Source organism: Astatotilapia calliptera, chromosome 17 (assembly GCF_900246225.1).
Source record: "Astatotilapia calliptera chromosome 17, fAstCal1.2, whole genome shotgun sequence".
Taxonomy (NCBI): domain Eukaryota; kingdom Metazoa; phylum Chordata; class Actinopteri; order Cichliformes; family Cichlidae; genus Astatotilapia; species Astatotilapia calliptera.
This window is the reverse complement of record NC_039318.1, coordinates 31,484,700-31,503,297: the sequence shown is the minus strand read 5'-3', so window position 1 is coordinate 31,503,297 and position 18,598 is coordinate 31,484,700. Positions and strand designations below refer to the sequence as shown.

The 18,598-nt window shown below is 39.7% G+C and overlaps 1 protein-coding gene across 14 annotated transcripts in view; it reads left to right on the top strand.

Annotated features, from left to right (window-relative positions):
* Positions 1 to 18,598, top strand: part of nrcama (neuronal cell adhesion molecule a) — a 64,410-nt gene that overhangs the window by 33,969 nt on the left and 11,843 nt on the right. For 5 of the 14 annotated variants that reach the window (XM_026146410.1, XM_026146409.1, XM_026146401.1 and 2 more), the window contains exons 3-21: positions 8,922 to 9,107; positions 9,571 to 9,588; positions 9,866 to 9,971; positions 10,114 to 10,307; positions 10,439 to 10,561; positions 10,747 to 10,917; positions 11,691 to 11,747; positions 12,515 to 12,626; positions 12,758 to 12,942; positions 13,198 to 13,329; positions 13,463 to 13,606; positions 13,730 to 13,841; positions 13,934 to 14,100; positions 14,209 to 14,356; positions 14,437 to 14,561; positions 16,561 to 16,590; positions 17,985 to 18,086; positions 18,236 to 18,433; positions 18,520 to 18,590. In XM_026146410.1, the coding sequence (XP_026002195.1) occupies positions 9,014 to 9,107; positions 9,571 to 9,588; positions 9,866 to 9,971; positions 10,114 to 10,307; positions 10,439 to 10,561; positions 10,747 to 10,917; positions 11,691 to 11,747; positions 12,515 to 12,626; positions 12,758 to 12,942; positions 13,198 to 13,329; positions 13,463 to 13,606; positions 13,730 to 13,841; positions 13,934 to 14,100; positions 14,209 to 14,356; positions 14,437 to 14,561; positions 16,561 to 16,590; positions 17,985 to 18,086; positions 18,236 to 18,433; positions 18,520 to 18,590 (2,289 nt within the window). In that variant the 5' untranslated portion in view covers positions 8,922 to 9,013. The remainder of the gene's footprint in view (positions 1 to 8,921; positions 9,108 to 9,570; positions 9,589 to 9,865; positions 9,972 to 10,113; positions 10,308 to 10,438; positions 10,562 to 10,746; positions 10,918 to 11,690; positions 11,748 to 12,514; positions 12,627 to 12,757; positions 12,943 to 13,197; positions 13,330 to 13,462; positions 13,607 to 13,729; positions 13,842 to 13,933; positions 14,101 to 14,208; positions 14,357 to 14,436; positions 14,562 to 16,560; positions 16,591 to 17,984; positions 18,087 to 18,235; positions 18,434 to 18,519; positions 18,591 to 18,598) is intronic. The other 9 variants (XM_026146411.1, XM_026146413.1, XM_026146404.1 and 6 more) reach the window with 6 other exon arrangements.

Here is an 18,598-nt window from a genome sequence, read left to right as displayed (position 1 = left end):
CACTTCACCTACCGCCTACTGGTGTTGGCCAGAGGGGCCGATGGTGCGATATGGCAGCTTCGCTGCTGTCAGTCTGCCCCGGGGCAGCTTTGGCTACAACTGTAGCTTGTCTCCACCAGTGTGTGAATGAATAGTGGAACTGTAAAGCGCTTTGAGCGTCGCTATATAAATGCAATCTATTATTATTATTATTAAACTCAGTGAAAATATTTCAAAATGTGTGTTTGGTTTAAGGAAACACAACTGTGTCTATGTGACCATATAATGATCATACAGTCACACAGCCTGCATATGTATCATTTATGGTTATGCAGATGACACCATCCCTTATAAATTGCGTCATTTCTTGGACCAAGCAAAATTGATTATAAATCCATTTCCAAATTAATATTGAGTATCAAAACCAGGTCTACTTGTACCGACGTGTATTAGTTTCTGTCATCACAACAATACTGGGTGGCACTGTGGCTACATCTTTTATTTCTGGAGGTGTGACCTTGTCCCCTGCCATTTCAGCATTATCCCTTTAGTAAACAACAGGAAGCACAATGGACATGGCGTGGCGCATGCTGACCATCAGCACTTCACAAAGCCTCAGAGAAAAGCAGGCGCTGGGGCATTCTGCGGATGGTGCTAGAATAACTGATCCTAAAAGGGAAGACCCACACTGTGTGTATGTGTGTCCGCATGCAAAAGAGCATTAGATAGTTTGCTTTGATTAGTTATCTGCGTGTGATCCGGTTTGGGGGCTATTGAGGACAATGGGCCTGCCAGGTCTGTATTTTGACTGTAAAGAAGTGGTGTTAGTGTAATGAAAGCTCCCTCTACATCAACTTCCAAATAGCAGATAGACTCATAGATAGTCAGCAGTTAAATGATGAGGCTTTGATGGTGAAATCAGGGTAAACAAAGCTGGGTAAATCCTGCTGAAATGCTCTTTGGCAACAGACAAACTGCTCACTGCTTAAAAGTATAAAAATTATATATATGTATGTATATGTATACTTACGTATACTCCCTATCTTCCAAGTATACGACTGTGTGCATCTTAAAAATAGTGCATGTTACGCAAGGTGAGGTGAGGAAATCACTGATGTGGCCTACTCAAGATAGTCTTGGTTGGTAACCTTCAGCAGTGTCAACAGCATTTCACCCCTTAACCTGTACGCCTCACCTGAAGATGAGGAATAGTACCTCTTCACTTGCACATCTGCCATTTTGGTTTTAAGATGATCTCATGAAGAAAACAGGAGAGTTTCTTGGGAACTGTTTCCTTCCTTTTGTGATCTAATAACTTTGAGTGGGTAGGTTGGGGTGGTATTTATTAGCTTTGACTTTATGGATGTCCATTTGGCCATTTCTTTTAGCTTCCTTCTTCCAGTGCTTTGGAATAGGCAGTCAAGATGTGGTTCAGAGTGCATGGGCCTGCACTGCTTGCAGAATGGATAAGGCCCTAGGTTGGCAAGAGGTCAACCACAGCACAAAGGATTGAGGTCAAATTGGCCATGCCAGTGGTTCATCCCTGTGCAACTACTGCCCCTGGATGGAAACTGCTCCCTCTCAGATTCTCCGCACCACAACAAGCCTCCTGATTTCTTTCCTATAAAAAATTTACACGCACACACACATCAATAATATCTCATAGTAGGGGTGCAACGATACACAAAATTCACGGTTTGGTTCTGTTCGATACTTTGGTGTCACGGTTCGATATTTTTTCGATACAAAACAATGTTCATGCTTTTTTAATTTGTCATTTATTAAAATTATAAATATATTTTTTAACTCAAACGTACAGTTTTTAAATTTAATGTTGCTGAAACAACAAAGGGATAAAATAATAAATCTATCTGATTGAGAAATCACTCATCTTTGGAAAAGAGAGTTTATTACAGAGTAATGGCTCTTTCCAAAATAAAAGCTATACTATACGCTTCTTCTGGGCTATATTCTCAGCAGCATATTAAACATATCAGGTCCCCATAAGGAGAATCATGTGCTAACGGCTGTCTAAATGACTCGGGTAAAGTTTGTATCATTTGTAGCATGCGTGCTTGTTGTTTTTGTCTGCTTCCACTTGTCTTTGCACTAGGATGCTGTCGGTGTAAATGTGCACTCATATTCATTGTGTTCCCACTAGTGCTGTCAGCGTTTATCTGAAATGACGTTAACGCCACAACACAGCAAATCTCCACTGCGCTCAGTGGATCTGCACTCGACAGTGCAGCCTAGGTGGAGTAGTCGAACGCAGATCCACTGAGCTCTCAACACAGACAGCATCGTCAGAAGAAAAGTTGATAAAATAAATTTAAAATTTTGTATTGTTCGATACATATGCTTACCAAACCGAAAGCACTGTATCGAACAGTTCAAAATCGATACGAGTATCGTTGCACCCCTATCTCATAGGTATTTCATCAAATCCGTACCAGTTTGAATTTTTGTGCTTTTCTTCATTAAAACCTGCAATTGCATTGCATAGCTTCCCATTTGTGATGGGATGGGATTATGACCGGGACCGAGTACCGAGTACTGCTTCACCTTACAGTCCAAGCAAAGAGAACTACAGTGAAGCATAGATAAGTAAAGTAAATAATTCTAGGTTCTGTAAAAAGATATGAGAGCGTGCATGAATAGCACCTCATCTATCAAAGCTGATTAGTAAGGCAGTGCTACCAGTTATTTTTCTTCCACTCACAGTCGAGGCCTTGCCCCAAAGAACAGGCAGTTCATTGTCATAGATCGGCTAGAGAGAGAGAGAAATAGAGAACATGAGTCGAGCAGTCAGCCAATAAGATTATGAAAGTGACAGATACAGCACTAGGAGTAGGTTGGTGTTTTTAACACGAGCCCTTTACTCAGAAGACTTAATAGGTAAGTGTCTCTTTCATGGTGTATCATTACATCTCTGGCTTATTTCCAATACCGTAACTTTCCTCTGGCGTTAGTGTAGAATAGTCTGTAGGATTTATCTATCTGAAGGAGCTGATGGAGACCAAAGCTGAGCTACAAGGATAATGATCATTGATCTTTTTCTTTAAGATGGTATCATTTACCTCAGGGACAGAAGAGCCTCTATTGTTTGTCACTGTTTGGTCTAAAAATTTGGGTTCACAGGCTGTTTATGTTTTAGTAGCTAAAAGGTTACAAAAAAAGGTTGTTAAAGTCTAACAGTATCACTGGATTATGTTTCCTATATTATAAATTAAAAAGATACTATTCCCTGATAGACTGACACCAGCACTTGCTTTTCATCAATGAATGCAGCATCAGTTGTGAAGCTACTGCAAACCACTGAGGTAAAGTTCTATCCTCAGGCACTGGTAGCACAAAAGCAGTTGTTTGGTATCAGCCTGCACTGTTTTTGTATTTAGTTACAGGAAGCTGTCTCTGTCTTCCTTTTTCTTTTCTGGAACTTGGAGTAATATATTTGAGCTGCTGGTATTATTTCAGTATCATTTTTTATACGTTCATTGATGTTTCTAAAGGATTTCACTCATATAATTATTGTACATCTGGGTACCCACATTGAAATGACAGTATAAACTCTGCTTTCACTGACTGGAAGAAACGCAGAAATCAAAGAAAATGTATCTGATGTCCATTCTGATTACATGGTGAACTGCGGCTTTTACTCTACAAACTGAACGTATGTTATTGTGATGTCAGCTATGTAAAAAGAGTGAACTATCTGAGTGCTGAGCTACAGTACAGATGAGAGAGCATCCAGTCTAGTCCAGTCTAGCTGAAAGCAGTCTGACTCAGTCTATTGTTCACAAATATCTCTGTCACTATGATTTGATGCGACTACAGATGATTGTGTTTTCTGTCCCTCCCTCTAATTCTCTTCCCGCTTCCCTTTTCTGCCTCGCTCATCTCTCTAGTCGGGCTGTCATCTCTCAGTGTCTCTCAGTGTGACTGAGGGCTGCGTAGTGACCAACTTAGCAAGTTGCTTCAGGGTTTACGAACTAAGAAGACTGTTGGGTTTCTGTCAGCTGCCCTCACATCATGAAATGTTGACTCTGGCTATGATGACTTCTTTTGTCGAGGGTAATTTGAGTGAAAGTAACCAGGAGTTCAGTATCAATCAGCAAGTCCTCCAACTGTATGTTGCAAGTATTCATATAGGTCATTTGTTGCTACTTCCGTTGGGGTAGAGGAGTGACACCAAACCCTCAACCTGGAGACTGAACTTTCATTTGAGATCATTTGTAGGTTATACTTTCTCCCATTTTTACTTGTTTTATTAGATTTACATATAATAATTGCTTAGTTAAACACTTATTTACCTTCGGATACCATTCCATCCATCCATCCATCCATCCATCCAGTCTCTTCCACTTATCCTTGTCTGTCGCAGAGATAACACATGGAGACAAACAACCATTCGCACTCACATTCACACCTATGGGGAATTTAGAATTACCATTACTATTATAAATTATAATTACAACACCAATGCATATTTACTCTTACATCACTACACCCGGAGGATCTTCTTCTTCTCCTTTATGAGTTGCCACAGTGGTTCCATCACACTTCTTCTGTCACACTAAACCTCTGCATGTCCTTCTTCACCACATTCATAAATCATTTCTGTGGTCTTCCTCTTTTCCTTCTGCCCAGCAGCTCCATATGCAACATCCTTTGTCATTTGTCCTAACAGTTAAAATAACAATCCACATAAAATACTTATAGTGTGGTTTTTCAGTGGGAGAATGTCACTAATCAGTACAAATGGGTAAACTTGAAGGAGTGAACTTGATATCATATAATATACCTCATAAGTTAGCTTGGCCACTATTTGATTCTCCCAAGTCCAGAATCATCTTTTTTTTGTTTTTTGTTCTCTGAATCAGGTGTGTTCTCACTACTGGTAACATTCCCTTTAGTTTTGGTTAGAGGCACCACATGACACGCCCTGGTTCGCTCTCAATTCTATGCTAAATAATACGCTAACTCTCAAAGCTGGGTAGTTTACCAAAGCACAGAGATAAGAAGCTGTGTGCTCATAGTGAGAGCACTTTCAGTCCTCTTGACTCTGGCAAGAAGGCAAGCAAAAAGTTGTCAAAATCAAACTATTTTCAGGTTGCTAACGGTCAGTGTTTTGTGTACATGGATACAAGGATCTGTGTTTTGTTTTATTATATACACGGAACACTCTTTTCATTCACTCTGAAGAAAAAAAGGAGTACCTTTTGCTTGAAATGCTTCAAATATCGAGTATTCTACAGTAAAACTAAACCGATGAGATAGTGAAACTATATCTTGCTCGTGGGCTTGGTTTAAGAAAGAATTGGAGAACACAGTGACGATCAGGCTGAAAGAAAAGAGGAAAGGATAGAGTGACCAAGAAGGAAAAGGCAGAGCCTTAGGGTGACTTTTTTGACCTGTGGACTTCGACCTTTGAGTCAGTAAGAAGAGAAAAAAAGAAGGATGAGAGATGACTTGCCTACTAGCCAGTCATCCCACTCATCCTCCATTGAGTCCTCTTTGTTTTCATCATCTTTGGCTTTTTTGTTTGGAGCCTCTGAAAAAATGAGCAACGAGAAACTATTTTTTTCCCATCTAGTTTCAGGAAGAATGTCCAGCTCTCTACATGTATGTGTGTAATTACACTTTTATAAGCATCTTTGTGTGGATGAGTCTCCTGCCAGAGAAATATCTTCCGCCACGCTGCACAGTACAGCCTCGTGGCTTTAATTATGACAAATTCAATCAACAGGAGTCATAAACACATTCGGTGTTGACTGTGCAACAAATAGGTTTGAAGGACTTTTTGTCCTTGTCATGCAAAGATTGAGAGTTCAGTTTTGTTGTACATGATCACGCAAGTTAAAGTTTCTGTATTTACAATGTCTAAGCACTGTGCCAGTTAGACCCAAGTGAGTTCTAGCAGTAGAAATATGCAGATGCTGACATTTGTACATGCAGCTAATTTTACGCATCTGTGTGTTTGTGTCTATGCTTCACTATGTCATCTGTGTTGTCTACCTTTTTTTTTTTTACCCTGCAGGCAATCTTCACTCTGGAGATGTGACTTAGGTCAGATATAAAAGCTGATTTTTCTACACATGTAAAAATCAGTTGTAAAGCTTGTAACACTCATTTATTAACTAACATGCTCTTTTGTCATCTTATATATGTAGAAGAGTTAAAGTGTAATAATCTTAGAGCCAATGCAAACTGGGCTTTCCCATAAAAAAGTACTGTTTTAAATATTCTAATCAAATGCACAAACTGATTAACTGATGTTTCATTTGTTTTTTAGGTAATATCAAGTGAGAAAACATATTAATAAACTGAGAATTTATTTGAAGGCAGCTGATATTTAATTATACACTACATGTATACTGCAGAGCTTCATTTGCTGATTTAGTTGTGTTGTGTTGTTAGCTTAATTAAGCTACGGTAAGCTAAGGTACTTTTGTTAAATACATTTTTACCAATTTAGCAAGCAACTGAATCTTGTTTCCTCACATTTCTCAAATGGTTACATGGTTTAAGGGTCATTGTTTAAGGCTATTTTTTGTTCTATGCTAAAGAATTCTCTTTCAATTCTTCAGCATAGAAAACAGTAGCCTAGCGTAATCCGTAGCCTAGCTTAATGACAGATCTAAAGAGCGTGCTATTGAATGCCTAGTGAATTAAATCTGCTATGCTTAAAATGTTTCTTAAAATTTGTCTCTCCATATTAAAGGAGAGGAATAGGATGGTAAAATGGATGATTTAGCGTATTTCAGTCTTCACTCATGCTATAGGTATCTTAATTTCAAACCCACGTTGAACATTCTCTTCATTCTTGGTGATTGATTGATTGATTGATAATACTTTATTCATCTCGAGGGAAATTGGGTTAAGGCTGCCAGCCGTTCCAGCGCCATCCTTTCTCTTTTTTAATCATTACCTTTTAGACCAAACTACTTCTTAAAAGCTTCAATCACTTTTGAATGAACTCAGGCTCAATGTGTCTCTGTGGGAAAATGCTCCAAGGTCCAGCACAGCTCAGCATGGCTAGTGACACTGTGTGGGAGGCCATTACTGTTATAGCTGCATGGACTATGATCGTAATTAATCTGAAGATAGCCCATTACATTTGCATGATCATATTGCCTCTCTCCACAATGAGTTTCAAAGGTTTTGTTGTGTGCTTCTTTCTCCCTGGTGTCTCTCCTCTCGACTAATTTGTGAGAGGAATATCCAATAGGACGTGTCAGCGTAATTAGCTGTGTCCTGAGGTTGTATTAGCTCACACTCTCTGCCCTGTCACAATAGTGCACAACACTTGTGTCAGAGTCATTACCATACTTTTTCATATCATCAGACATGCTTCCTGTCCCGCAGAGTAGAGATAGCCTGAAGCAATGAGCCTGAAAATTTCACCTTCAAATGCCTCTGAGGACCTTAACCCCCTTCTGTCAAAATAATATACTGATGTGTTTGTGCGCACTGCTCATAGAATAGTGTGTATACAGAGATGCATGTGCTGGTTAAGAATAATCAACATGTCAGGATGCACGAGACATGGATCCCTTATTACATATAACTCATGTGTTCTTCTCATTTTAATCTGGTTAAGAATTAGCCATATAAGTGACTCTGGAATTCCATATACTTGTCTTTGTGATCACAACTGTTTTATCACATGAAACCTTTTGGGGGAAATCATATGATCCCAATGGTGATATTTGTTTGCCAGGAGTCAAAACATTATTGTGTGGGGTATAAGAAGGTTTTAAAAGTTCTGCAAAGCTTTCTCACGCCATGACTACAAACCTGTTAAATCCGGAACTCAATTAAATAGAACCTTTATGCTCCAGCTCCATATAGCCATATCTATTCTGGACTACCTCGCAATTCCCCACATGGAACTCAAAGTAAAGCACGAAGGAATTTTCCATGAAAGAAAAACAGGATCATGATTTCAGTTCATGCACACTGCATAGGACATGAAGGGGAAAAATGTTTGTTTTTGCATAATGTCCTGTTCCCCATGGCCCAGTTTAGAGCAGCCCATTAATTTCAACACAATTCTGTGTGTTTGTGACGGCTCATCAATCTGCATCTATTTGTTTAGAACTACGCAACAGTAGCCGAGGCTCATGTTTCATGTGTAACTTGATATATATGACACACTGGCAACGATGGTGCTTCTAATGTGATATGTATTTGCATGCATGTGCCAATCTGTGTGAGGCTATATCTGCAGCAGAGCTGCGATCGTTCCAGCCCAGTGCACTCACATGCCATATGTTTACAGGCACGCACGTGGTAGGAGGGACATCTCAGCAGTGCGCATGCTATGTTTGAGTGGCTATTTTGTCTGGAGGTCAATAAGATGTGACTGCAGCTAGCGCCAAATAAGTCAACACAAACTGCCCAAGCATATTAGTCTGTGTCTGCTTTTTGGAATATAACACCCAGATGATTAATTCTGACAGCACCTACACTCGGAAGCTCATTGTGCCGGGCCAGTCTGTCTCGCTGGCATTTTCATCAGAAGAGAAAGTAAACGAAATGAAGAAGGACAGATGCATGCACACTGCTAAAGTTGTTTAAGTTGCAAGGATGGGAATCCGGTTTGTTTGGACTTCTCCTGCCAGTGTCTTTACATTGAACGAATGATAGCCTATGCATGACTATGAGTCACTTGCCAAGCATGACTCTAGATACCCAACTTTGGAAATAACCTCACAGAAAAACTAAAGTAAACTTTCCATTGTAGTACAGAGTAAATATTCAGCTCTATTTACCTGTAGTTCATTTGAATGGATGGACTCACATTATTTAACCATATTTGTATACATCTGAGGATAGTGCGTGTGCACTTGTTTTTTGATTCTGAAATCTTTTTTTGCCATTAAAATTGCTGAGACAAATCTCAGTAAGTTTTTCTTAGTATTTTTTATTCCTCTGTGTAGTGCAGATTCAGACTTCTTCACGCTGTCTACAACCTTCACCTCTGTTGGACCTAGGGGAAAAGGTTTGCACCGTGCCACTGACACACCTGAGCATGGACAGGAATAGGAAGTGGGTGCCAGGCTTCGGAGCTGTGCTGCTGACACTCCTAAGTCACATGACTTCAGCACTTGAAGTGCCTCTTGATCGTAAGCGTTGCCCTTTACATGCTCTGTGATTGTAAGACTTGATGTTACGCTTGCATAATTCTTTTCAAACTAATGGAATTTCAGTGAAATACTTTCATATTGTGGGATAAAGTGAAGATATTTTACCTCATGAAAATGTAGCAATAATCTATTTCTATTCTATCTATTCTATTTCAACTTTGCATGTTTCAGCATGGTGTTTTGCAATGAGATTTTAAGGATTTCTGTTTATCTTGATATCACACAATCTGTTTGAACCGTTGAACGTCTTCATCTACTTTTCTAGCATTTATTGCACCTGCCTTTCTAAACATCCTCCCCTCAAAAAGTGTGCAGGCTCAGTCAAATGCTTAAAAGTACCTGAATCTATTTCACCTGAACCTGTTGTTTAGTCCTTGCAAAAACTAACACCTTTCCTCAATATTCTATTACTGTGGTGTGGCATGTCATGGTGGACAAAAAGCTAAAGTACTGGAAGGATGTAAGTTTCCCCAAACACTGGTGTGGTTTCTGGTGTGGAGTTTTTTAATATTTTGGCGAATGATGTGCATGCACTTATTTCAAAACTGTAAAAAGTGGTGCTTTGTAGATGTGATGGTAAGCTGCATGGAGTGTTTCATCTATAAATGTCTTGATTGTCGCTGCTTGTTGCATGCTGCTTGTACATAACTCTGTTTGAACACATTCAGCATTATTCAGCACATTCGGGTTTTGTTGTGCTGTGTATCTAAACTACGCTTCTTTTGGGGTTTCTTCAGTGCCACAGCCCCCTACTATAATATTACAGTCCCCAAAGGATTACATCTTTGATCCACGCGAGAACATTGTCATCCACTGTGAAGCCAAGGGGAAGCCTCATCCCAGGTGAGAGAGTCCCTGCAATGCCTAATGAATGATTTAGTGTCAAATTAGTAATTCAAATTTGCCTGACACATGAATAAATGTGCCATAACATCTTCTTCTGCTCCATGTGTTTCCTTCATGGCTCTATACTTCTTGGTTCTAGCTTCTCCTGGACAAGAAATGGGACTCACTTTGATGTGGAGAAAGACTCCAAAGTTTTAATGAAGCCCGGTTCAGGAACTCTGGTCATTGATATCAGCAGCGAAAGGGCTGAAGCTTATGAGGGAACTTACCAATGCATAGCTAACAATGAGCATGGCACTGCCGTATCTGACAGCATTGTCATCAGGCAGTCCAGTAAGTCTTCTCTTTGTATTTAAATGCATAAGCTCTAAAAGCTTGGGCTTTAAAAGTGACGACTAGTTGAGTACAAATAAATATTATCCACTCTGCATTAACCTCTTGGTGTTGATGTTTGTGACTCACAGGGTCCCCCTTATGGTCAAAGGAGAGAAATGAGGCCATCATGGTGCAGAAGGGGGTCTCCCTTGTGCTGCAATGTCGACCCCCTGCTGGGCTGCCCCCTCCTGTCATCTTCTGGATGGATAATAGTGAGTCGTGTGTACATATTTGCAGACATATAAGGTGCAATGACTAAAGAATTTCACCTTCACCAACAAAAGATTGGGTCAATCCTTTCTGACCCATCTCATTTCTGAATGTAGTTGATAAAACAATCTTGTGAGCTAATGGAAGCTTTTTGCATTGTTAAGTTGCTTGTCTCTCACCCTCCCAGACTTTCAGAAGCTACCACTGGATAAACGAGTGTCCCAGGCCCTGAATGGAGACTTGTACTTTTCCAATGTTCTCCCAGAAGACACCAGGAGTGACTACATTTGTTACGCTCGCTTTCCTCATACACAAACCATCCAGCAGAAACAGCCGATTTCAGTCACTGTCCTGGACAGTAAGTCAAAACTGGTTTAAATAAGCAATGGATTTCTCCTTAAAGAAGCCAAAAACTCAATTACTTAAATTAAAAAAGTACCTTTTTCTGAATTTCTCACAATATTTTCTACTGAGCCAAGCTTAAGTCAGCTCAGCATAGATTTCCTTATATGGTCATCTCACATGAAAAGGCAAAGTTTACAAGCACTTTCTGTTTGTGGAAGCCAGATTAGGGGCATCCAATCAGAAAAACGTAGGCTTTTTAATAGGAAGGAACTAAAACGACTTGTTTCAAATAGAAGAGGAACTGAAGGGTTTTTAAAACCATGCAAAGCATCTCAAATGGAATCCTAAACTATGAAGCTGTGCAGCTAGAAATAACTATGGAGCTAAAAAGGTCTGGTCTAAGCTTGCACAAGTCATTTCCAGCATTTCACATTTGAAAACTTTCAGTTTTTATTGTAAACTGAATATTAGTATTTTCTCCTTTGTCAGACACCCTTTTACTTTACAACTTCCTTACTTCACTCTTGCAAAACTGTTGTAGATAAATGTTAGTTTAAGTTTGTCTCCCCTGAGCTCTGTAAGGGCTTTGATTTTATAATGTCCTTATCTCAGTCTCACTAATAATAATTGTGTAATTATTTTTATTTTATTTTATTTATTTGTTGTTGTTGTTGTTTTTTTCAATTATGGCTTTGGGTGACACACATACTTTGCTTTACAATGTAAACTAGGAAATGCATTGCATTTCCTAGTTTTGCATGCTTATGATTCTCTGTTATATTACAGTGGAAACAATGAATGAGACTCTGGCTGCTTTATACAATATCACTGATTTCTATAGTGGTGAGTGCTGGTTTATACCCATTCAGCCCCCTTCAGTGTGAACCCGGCCCTGTTTTTACTGCCCTGCATAACCATATCTGACTTACACACTCACTCACCTTTAACTTGGCCTCAATCCCCTCCTCTGTAAGTAACACTTGCCCTTCCTCAGGTTTCTCCTACTTCATTCAAATTAAACGTTAATCAGTACAAACAAGATACAAAGTGTGATACGAGGTAAAATGCAACTCTATCAATTAATTGTTACTGACAGTTTGTGGCCTTTAAGTAATTATCTATAGTCACAAATGAAAGAACATTATTATGTTAACATTATTTTTTATGTAACATTGTTCATCTCCACCTTGTGAAACTTGATATGGATAATTTGCCATTTTCTGACCTTTCCTGCAAATTCTGGTCCTTTGGTATTTGAACCCTGTATCAAAACATGCTGGCACTGTTCTCTTGACCAAGGCTGGAGTCAGTCCAGCTGTGCATTTATATGCATGGGTTGTTTACTTAAACAAATGCTCAGGTCTTTCAAAGACATCCCCTTTGCTCTGGTATTGTCTTTATGCTGTAAATAAAGACTTTCTTTTACATTCTACTGAACCATCTCTCCTATCCACAATTAGTTTTTCATCAACACTACATTTTCCTCTTCCTTTGCCCTTTGAAAATGTAAATCATCCCTGAGGTTTCTGCTCTGTTTTATAAGAAGAGCAGTGTTAAAGTATAATGTTTTGGTCTGTTGCTGATATGGTCTTGTGCTCTGACCTGTTCAGGCAGCCCAGAGGGCGAGCGTCGTCCTGGTTTTATGCTGCCTCTCGGCACCACCAGCACCAAGATGGTTCTGAGAGGGCAGACTCTGGAGCTAGAATGCATCGCTGAGGGCTTGTAAGTTGGCATATGCAGTAACTACTCTAAGGGTTTATGTTTACTCAAATTAGTGCCGCAGTGTCTGAAAGAGAAGAAAAACTAACTGACTGGAAGAGTTGTTTGCTGTAATCTCTTTTCTTCTGTGATAGGCCGACTCCAGATATCTCGTGGCAGAAAGAAGGAGGAGAGCTACCAAGCAACAGAGTGTCCTACCAGAACTTCAAGAAAACACTGAAGATTTCTGATGTGAATGAAAATGATGCTGGCAACTTCCGCTGCGTAGCCACAAATAACTTGGGCACTGTACACCATACCATCAAGGTCACTGTCAAAGGTAGGCAGATCAGCTCAGTCATGTTACTGATGCCCTTAAATTTGTTTTACAGTATTACCATATTTTATTCTGAACCCCAATTTTTATTCATAAATGCATTCTAATGCAAGCAGATAAATACACATTTGAATCTTCCATTTATAGAAACAACCAGTGTCTTCTCTCCTATATTACGTTGAAAGCTAAAGAAAGATTTATAGTGATAGCTTGTCAAGAATTTCACTGAGCATTTTCAGTCTTGTTCATTATCCCCAGCGGCTCCTTTCTGGGTCAGCATTCCCAGGAACCTGATCCTCGCCCCTAATGAAACTGGCGTGTTGACTTGTCGAGTCAATGGAGAACCCAAACCAAGGATAGACTGGTTTGTCAATGGAATTCCCATAGAGAGTAAGAAAAATTAGATCACTTCTAATTTAAAGCAGACAAAATAGTAAACTTGATTAGCTGGGGACTGAATTCTCAGTTCCAGCTCATTTTCAATTAAAGATGATGATGTAGAGATCATCTTGCCCTGTGCTAGACACTCCTGAGGACCCCAGCCGCAAGGTGGAAGACGACACTGTGATTCTCAGCAACGTGCAGTCAGGGTCCAGCTCTGTCTACCAGTGTAATGCTTCCAATGAATTCGGCTACCTCCTGGCGAATGCTTTTGTCAGTGTTCTTGGTGAGTTAAAACATATTTATTTCATATTAGAACTGCCCCATACAAATCTTTAGTTAGAAACGATTTGGAAAATGGCCATATTAATGAGTTTTACCAAGCATCTTCTCTTTTTTTCCTTTAAAGCTGAACCACCAAGGGTCCTCACTCCACCTAACCAAGTGTACCAGGTCATCACCAACAGCCCTGCATTACTACACTGTGCTTCCTTTGGCTCGCCTATTCCAACCATCACATGGTAACTGTCAGCTCATTTGAAATATTATTAGATTTCAAAGCTAAGATGCACTGTACTGTACTTGAGCTGCCTTGGTTGCCATTTCTATGCAGGTTCAAAGACAGTCAGATCAGCATTAAGAATACTGACCCATATGTAATCCATGAGAATGGTACTCTGGAAATAAATGTAGCCCAGCCGCTAAATAGCGGAAAGTACACCTGCATTGCCACAAACAACCTTGGGATCAAGGAGAACCATGTCTTTTTGGAGGTTAAAGGTCAGTATAGTCTAATCAGAACTCAGACAGTGACATTGGTGGTTCAATTCTTCTTTGTCAGTGGGTATTAGGTTATCAGCGGTGACATAATGGTTATCCATTTTGCAGAGCCCACTCGTATCCTGAAGCAGCCAGAGTACAAGGTGGTGCAGAGAGGAATGAGCGCTGTCTTTGAGTGTAAAGTCAAGCATGACCCTTCCCTAATCCCCACCATGACCTGGCTCAAAGACAGAGGAGAGTTGCCTGATGATGAGAGGTACGCCCAACCATTGAGACTGCACTTATTCTGTTGACTCTGTAGAAATACCTGATGTTATTTCTCGTTAATACTTTCAGGTTCGAGGTGGACACTGATAGTCTGACCATCAGAGACGTGACTGATGATGATAAGGGGACTTATACTTGCATCATGAACACCACCCTCGATCAGGACTCAGCCAGTGCCATGCTGACTGTTGTCGGTACGTTCTCACCTTAATTTATTAACGTAGTTATCATTTAGCTCTAACACAGATCCAGAGGCTTTTTTGCTTTCCTGCTTCTATTGTTTGATTTCCCCCCCCCCCCCCCCCCCCCAATTATAACCCCTTTTGGTTCCTTAATTGCAAGGCAAGGCAAGGCAAATTTATTTGTATAGCACAATTCAACAACAAGGTGATTCAAAGTGCTTTACAGAGACATTAGAAACAAAAACAAATAAAAAGTATGATTTAAAATTGATTAAAACAAGCAAACAAACAAACTAACTAAACACACACATTTCACACCTGTTCGCGCGATCTGAACCCTTATCGTAAGGGGAGCTACCAGTCCTTCTGTGGACGAGCTACTTTCTATTTTAAATTCCCTGAATTTAAAATACTCTCTAGACCCAGTCTAGACCCAGCTGGGGAGCTACCCAGAGCTCTAACCCACTTAACAAACAAACAAACAAACAAACAAACAAACAAACAAACAAACAAACAAAACAGTATGTAAAATCAAAACAGATAAAATCAGAACAGTAGATAAAATCAGTAGTTAATGTAAGTTTTGAAATTTAAGCTTAAAAGTGTGGATTTGGTGCTTTATTCAAATGCAGCTGAGAATAGGTGAGTCTTCAACCTGGATTTAAATAAACTGAGTGTTTCAGCTGATCTGAGGCTTTCTGGGAGTTTGTTCCAGATATAAGGAGCATAAAAGCTGAATGCAGCTTCTCCGTGTCTGGTTCTGACTCTGGGAACTGATAAAAGACCGGATCCAGATGACCTGAGGGATCTGGAAGGTTCATACTGGGTCAGGAGGTCACTGATGTATTTTGGTCCTAAACCATTCAGAGCTTTATAGACCAGCATCAGAACTTTAAAGTCTATCCTCTGACGGACAGGCAGCCAGTGTAAAGACCTCAGAGCTGGACTGATGTGGTCCACTTTTTTGGTCTTAGTGAGGACTCGAGCAGCAGAGTTCTGAATGAGCTGTAGTTGTCTGACTGATTTTTTAGGTAGACCTGTAAAGATGCTGTTACAGTAATCAAGCCTACTAAAGATGAATGCATGGACTAGTTTTTCCAGGTCCTGTTGAGACATCAGATCTTTTATCCTAGAAATATTTTTGAGGTGATAGTAAGCTGATTTTGTTATTGTCTTAATGTGTTTCTCTAAGTTTAGGTCTGCATCCATCACTACACCCAGATTTCTCGCCTGGTTTGTGGTTTTTAGATGTATAGATTGAAGTTCTCTGGTGACCTGTAATCGTTTTTCTTTGGCGCCAAAGACTATTACTTCAGTTTTGTTTTTGTTTAGTTGGAGAAAATTGTGGCACAACCAGTCATTAATTTCCTCAATGCATTTACCAAGAGCCTGTACAGGGCCTCGGTCTCTTGGTGACATTGTGATATATATTTGTGTGTCATCTGCATAGCTGTGGTAGTTTATTTTGTTGTTCTTTATAATCTGTGCCAGTGGGAGCATGTAAATGTTAAACAGAGGGGGTCCCAAGATGGAACCTTGGGGAACTCCACATGTGATACTAGTCTGCTCAGATGTGAAGTTACCTATTGATACAAAGTATTTCCTGTTTTCTAAGTATGTTTTGAACCAGTTTAGTACAGTTCCTGAAAGACCTGCCCAGTTCTCCAGTCGTTTGAGTAATATGTTGTGGTCAACTGTATCAAATGCTGCACTGAGATCCAGTAAAACTAAGACTGACATTTTTCCACTGTCTGTGTTAAGACATATGTCATTAAACACTTTTGTCAGAGCGGTTTCAGTGCTGTGGTTCTGTCTAAAACCTGACTGGAAGGCATCGTAGCAGTTATTCTGTTTTGCAGAATAACTGCACTGAAACATTAGTTTGTACTCCTCAAGCTTTAGTTACATTCCTAAAATAACATTACCATTGAGATCTTTCTGCTGTTTCTTAAATGTCTGTCCCTAACTTCTAACCCTCTTCTTGCACTTTGCTCCTGCTTTTCGCTGTCAGAGGCGACTCCTACTCCTGCAATTGTCTACGGTAAACAATGTCCACATTGTCGCAATTTGTAGCTTCCATTAGCTTAACTCATTGTGTGTGTCCTTTGGCTACTTCCTTTCATGGTGTACATTACTTTTATACTACTTGAATTTTGGCAGTCTGCTGTCTCAAATCAAACACACAAGTAATTAAAGTTGCCTTTGCAGTGTTTCACCTGCTGCTGTCATGCTAGCTACTGCATTTTATGTACTTTTGCAAAGTGTAGTGCGTTTAACAATATGGAAGACATCATTTTAACACACACGAACACTAAATTCTGATGACACATCGTATGTAATGTGAGGTTTTACCTGCAACACCTGAACAAATCTGGTGCTGTTCGCTAACTAGCAGTAGTATCATCATCAGTGTTGTCAGGTTGGTCACAGTCAACTGCTAAAACTGTACAAAATTCTACAAAATAATACTATTTTCAAGTTAATTAAGTAATTAAACTGTAACAATCATAGCTTAACGGGTGGGCCAGTCTGAACAAAACTTTGCAAAAACTTTTGTCACACATACAGCGCTGCTTAACATCTATTTGGTTTGTTTTTTTGTTTTTTAAAGATTTATTAAAAATCCCAGTTCTTGATTATTTTTATTTATTTATTTATTTTATTCAGCATATGTTGCCCGTGTACAGAACCACCCATAGGGCAGGCTTTTGCTAGTAACTTTTGATGAGCTGGTGTTGATGATATAAAGCTAGTCCTGGTGATGAAGATCACACAGGTTTTGGTCAAGATCATTAATTAAAAGCTGTTTTCACAGAGCTTATATGCAACATACATATTTGCATAAATGAGACACATTTTGACATGTTTTACTCAATTATATAAAAATGCATTATTTTAAAAGTGCCTGTCATAAAAAATGATAAAGTTGCAAAAACTGTCACAAAAAATTGGATATAACAGTCCTAACTTTTGCCAATAATGTGCAGCGTTCGGCTATTTGACTGTGATTGACCCATTAACCTTTTGACCCTGCAGTCTGATTATTTCTGGTCAATTTTGTCTTAAAACTTGCCATAAACTTTAAATCCCACCATACTTGCATAGAATGCATGTGAGCGTTTTAAAAGTTTTTCGTCACTGTTAATGATGGGTACATTTGCACCCACGTTTTCAATATTTGGACCTCTCCTCAGGACTGTGTGAGTGCATACAAACTGTTGACTGACATTCATGTTTTTTAAATAAGAAAAACACAGTTAATGATGTAATCCGGCTAACAAATGTTGGTGTTAACCTCACTAGCTACCCATCAAAATACCTGCTGTACATTTCATTTACTGCTGTTATGTTTTTAATTGTGGAAAGGTGTTGTATTGGTGCCAAATTTTATATGGAAACAGAAGCAAGGTACTAAATTTCTTATTGCATTCACAGAGAAACCTGACCCTCCGACTGACCTGGAGCTGACAGACCAAACAGAGAGGAGTGTCCAGCTCACCTGGACCCCAGGAGATGAAAACAACAGTCCTATAGAGAGTATGAAATTCTCAGTGCTGGAGCAGTTTGCTCAGATTGTACTATCGGCAGACATGATTTAACCTACAGTAATTATGACCTGTACAAATGAAAACAAAGTTTCTGCTGTTAAAAACATTCGTGACATCTGAATCTTTTATCTTCTCCAGAATTTCTGATCCAGTATGAGGATCTTCTCCACCAGCCAGGAGTTTGGACAAACCTGACAGAGGTTCCTGGTACTAGCACCACAGCACAGCTGCACCTCTCTCCATACGTTTACTACTCCTTCAGAGCGCTGGCTAAAAATCGTGTCGGCTATAGTGAGCCGAGCCAGTCCTCACGTCAATATAGGACCAACCCTGCAGGTAAAAGTCACTGAAAATAGAAATATGTTAATCATCTTAACACAAAAATAAGTTCAGACCGAACCAGGATTCTTTGGTTTTCTCAGCTCCTGATGAAAACCCATCAGGTGTTCAGGGAGTAGGAACCGAGCCAGGCAACTTGGTCATCTCCTGGACAGTGAGATG